Source organism: Acyrthosiphon pisum, unplaced genomic scaffold (genome assembly GCF_005508785.2).
Source record: "Acyrthosiphon pisum isolate AL4f unplaced genomic scaffold, pea_aphid_22Mar2018_4r6ur Scaffold_21681;HRSCAF=24580, whole genome shotgun sequence".
Classification (NCBI taxonomy): Eukaryota; Metazoa; Arthropoda; class Insecta; order Hemiptera; family Aphididae; genus Acyrthosiphon; species Acyrthosiphon pisum.
In genome coordinates, this window is record NW_021771174.1 from 911 (window position 1) to 5,211 (window position 4,301).

Below are 4,301 nucleotides of genomic sequence, written 5' to 3' on the forward strand. Positions count from 1 at the left end.
CCCGATACATATTCCAAACATATTTGCCAATTCATATATAATTTCAAAAATTCGGCCACAATGAAAAAATACGAATATATAGCCACATTTAAAACAAATTTTTATGAATTACTACAATGGAAAACAATAAAGAACATTATATTCAAGATATCCAATAATACGAAAATAAATCTGTCAACGTACAATCAAAATAATACAGTGACATCCTTCACGTTCAACATAAAAAATAATTATAATAACATAATTATTACCATGTGTTACACAAATATATTCGAATATTTTGGGTCTGTCAAAGCAATTCACAGACAATATTTCAAAGAAAATATTATAATATCTTATGACCATTTTAAACCAAATAGTTACAAAAATCAAAAATTCTTAACAATTTCAAACATAACACAAGTAGTATGATTTGGGGGGTTCTGAATCACTATCCCCTGATCCTTGCTGATCCTTGCTTATCCTTGCTGATCCTTGCTCGTCCGCTGATCCTTGCTCGTCCCCTGATCCTTGCTGATCCTTGCTCGTCATCGCCGCCCGATCGCGCACGTACGCGACGTATATTTTACCCCACCTCGTCCTTGCTCGTCCTCGTCATGCCGCCGCCGCCTGATCCGTCACGTGACGGACGTAATGTATAGCCACGGCTATAGATAATATGGTTGCGGAACGGCCTATACTAAACAACGCAATAAGCCGAGCCGGAATCTTATTGAAAAGTCACGTGACTAAAAAGATGAGCCTGTCACGCTATCTACGGCATTTGATAGAACTAAATGGCTATAATAGTATATTATGCAGATTTGCAGGCCAGCACTCAGCAGAGTAGCAGACCACGGTTACGGCAAAAGATATAGATATTTGATTTAATATTTTAAAAATATATCATTATGGCTAATTGTTGTGTGAAATATCCATATGAAGCTTCAAAAACCACTTTCGGGGTTCCTAAAAACATAGAGGAAAGAAATAAATGGGAAAATGCCTTAAAAACTGATCTTAAAAAAAGTTACAGAGTGCGTGTGCTTCACATTTTAAGGATAGTGATATAAAGAGTACTTGGGAATCTGGTGAAGGTGAAAATAAATACAGAGTAAGAATTTATTATTATTTATTTCAGTGTACCTATGTTATAATTTATAACTATTTTTCAATAAATGATAAATTGTTATTTAGATATGTCTTAAAGTTCCTAAACTTTTGGATGGAGCTATTCCTTCAGTAATAATTAAGAAGGATGAAAACTGCCAGATTGAAGCCAAAAGAAGGAAGGTAAATAAAGTATTAAATAATTGATAATATTAAGTGACTATTAAGTTTAAATATTGATTTACTTATTTTATAATATATTACCTATATCCATAAATAATAATATTTAATTTAACAATTAACAGATTGAAATAGACTTGTACACAAATATTTTGAGAAATAAGTGCTTCATTAATTTACCTAATCATTGGTTTATTGATATTGTGGATGTATATGAAAGTAAAACTGAGATGGTAGTATCAATTCATAAACTTAGCCCATTGCAATTACATTTTACAGGGTTTATTGAAAAAAGAATAGTTATAACTAAAGGTTATATAAATTAATGCTATACTTATTTATATTTATAGTGTTCGAGATACTTAATAATTAGTTATACATTTAATTAGATTCAAATATATTACTGCATCTTAATGGAAAATAATTCAAATTATCAGAAATAGGCCTAGAAAACATACATTTAAAAGATATTAAGGATATAGAAAATGTAGTGAATATCCTTGAAAAAATAAAATGTTGTTATGGAGCTGTTTCCTCGATTAAAGTTAATGACATCAAGTGTTCATTTGGTTCCCAATACATTGAGGTCAATGGTCGGTGGAAGCATATTAACTGTTTAAGAATTCTGAAGGATAATGAGTAATTTTTTCTAATAAAAGTGTGCATTGCCAATATAACAGTTTGTTTATTTATTTCAGAAAATTATGCATATGGTGTAAAAGACTAACTTATTCTATAAATAATAAACTTACCAAACATAGGAAAGGATTACCTACAAAACCGTTTTTTTCTCCAAATAAAAAAAAAATAGTTTCAAAAATAAAATCTTTTAAGGAAAATATGCAGCAAAGATGTTCTAGAGCTCGTAAAACAATTTTGCGTCTACAAATTGAATTAAATAAAATTAAAGATGAAATGAACTCTTTTAGTGAAAAAACACTTGGTGAGTTATTAGAAAACTCGGAGATACCAAAAGGCCAATGTGAATTGATTAAAGAGATATTTTTGGCAGCAAAAGTTAAAAATGCTAAAAACAGATGTTATAGTGAAAATTGGACGCTTTTATGTTTATTGTTTCAGATACGGTAAGGTTAAAATATATTAGTTTTTTTAATCTAATAACTTTACAATTAACGAAATAATTTTTTCAATGTTTCATAAAGCTCACCAAGTGGCTATAAATATCTTAGAGAGCAAAAAATACTACCACTACCTTGTACAAAAACTCTACGCAATTATTTGTTGGCCATTAAGATTGGTTGTGGATTTGATCCAGATTTTTTTAAATTATTAAAGAAAAAGTTTGCAAATAAAACAGAGCTCCAAAGGAAAATGATTCTTGTATTTGATGAAAATTTTCTTAAGAGAGAGTATTTCAGTCAATACAAGAACGTTGACCTACATTGGCTTGGAAGACTTTGGAGAAGGATTTGAAACCAGACCAACCGAAAAAGCTAATCATGCACTGGTTTTGATGGTGCAAAGTTTAGCAGATAATATTCATCAACCTATTGCAGTATTCGCTTCCAAGGGACCTGTAAAAGGTAATTTGAAGTTTTAATTATACAAGAAAATGTGTATTATAGTAATATTTGTTACAGGAATTGATTTAGCTAAAATTATATTAAAAGCCATTTTGTTATTGGAAAATTCTGGTATCCAAATAATTGGCATCACTGGCGATGGTGCCTCTACAAATCGCACAATGTGGAGTGCATTAGGTATAAGTGCCAAACAGAAAGGTCTTAAAAATTCATTTGAAAATCCGTTTGATGGCAACCGAAAAGTTTTTGTTTTTTCTGATGCTCCACACCTGCTAAAAACTGTCAGAAACAGATTATACACAAAAAAAACATTACAAGTAAATTAATAAGATTATATTAAATTTCAATAAGTATGAAAACATAAACTTGTATATTACTATATTACAACTATATTTTTTCTTCTTTAGATTCATCCTAACAAATCTTTAATAAAATGGAATATATATCAAAATGTTTTTTTTCATGATTCGAAAAATTTAACAAAAGTTTGTCCTAAAATCACAATAAACCATTTAGAACTAAACAATTTGTCAAAGATGAAAGTAAAATATGCTTCACAGGTATATTTTTTTTATGTTTTAACATTACACATATTAAATATTTCATTACTTTTTTTTAGATATTTAGTTCATCAATGGCTGCTGGAATTCAATTTTACCAAAGTAAAAACTATAAGGGTTTTGAAGTAAATTTGATGGTCTCATCACAGTGATGAGACCATCAAATTTACTCTGATGATGAATAGTTTATTCGATGCTTTAAATAGAAAATTTCCTGGCGAAGGAATTAAAAAAAATAGTTCAGATTTAGAGGTTTTGTGGCATATTTGTAGGATTTTTAGGTTGCATGTCAATGTTTACAATATGTGTTTGTAAGACTAAAAACAGGGAAGTATCATTAAATTGTATTTATTTAACTCAATATTAATTGTATAAAAACTTTATGTGTGTATTTTCTTATTCTAACTTAATTTTATGTTTAAGGTACGATTAATAGTAATCCATAACTTAACAATTAGAACTATACTTATATCATGTAACTAATACTTGTATTATTTGTTTAGATGATTATTATGTACAACATACTTGAAGGCAGTATCTTGAAAATATTTTAAAACTATTTTCATATCTCATAATAGGTATGAGTGTATGACTATTAATTTGTATTTGTTTAGGTGTTGAAAAATGCATTGGTTTGGTTAGACAATTGGGAATCAAATGTTACTAAAAATCTCATATCAGAAGACAAGTTTTTAACTAAAAACACAGCAGAAGGGCTTAGAATAACTATAAAATCTTCAATTGACATAATTAACTACTTACACACGTGTGGTTTTGATTATGTACTAACATCTAAAATTAACCAGGATTGTGTTGAAGTAAGTATTTTACACAGCAATTACCTATTTGAAATTAATAAAAATAATATTATTTTACAATTTCCAGAAATTTTTTGGAATAATAAGGCAAGTGGTGGGACCAAACGATC

At 28.8% G+C, this 4,301-nt stretch overlaps 1 protein-coding gene across 1 annotated transcript in view; it reads right to left on the reverse strand.

Annotated features, from left to right (window-relative positions):
• LOC103309068 overlaps positions 1–531 on the reverse strand; it is a gene marked incomplete at its 3' end in the record, with an annotated part of 1,340 nt that extends 809 nt beyond the window's left edge. Inside the window, exon 1 of the mRNA XM_008183633.2 lies at positions 394–531. Coding sequence (XP_008181855.2) covers positions 394–531 — 138 coding nt within the window. The remainder of the gene's footprint in view (positions 1–393) is intronic.
• Between the last annotated feature and the right edge of the window lie 3,770 nt (positions 532–4,301).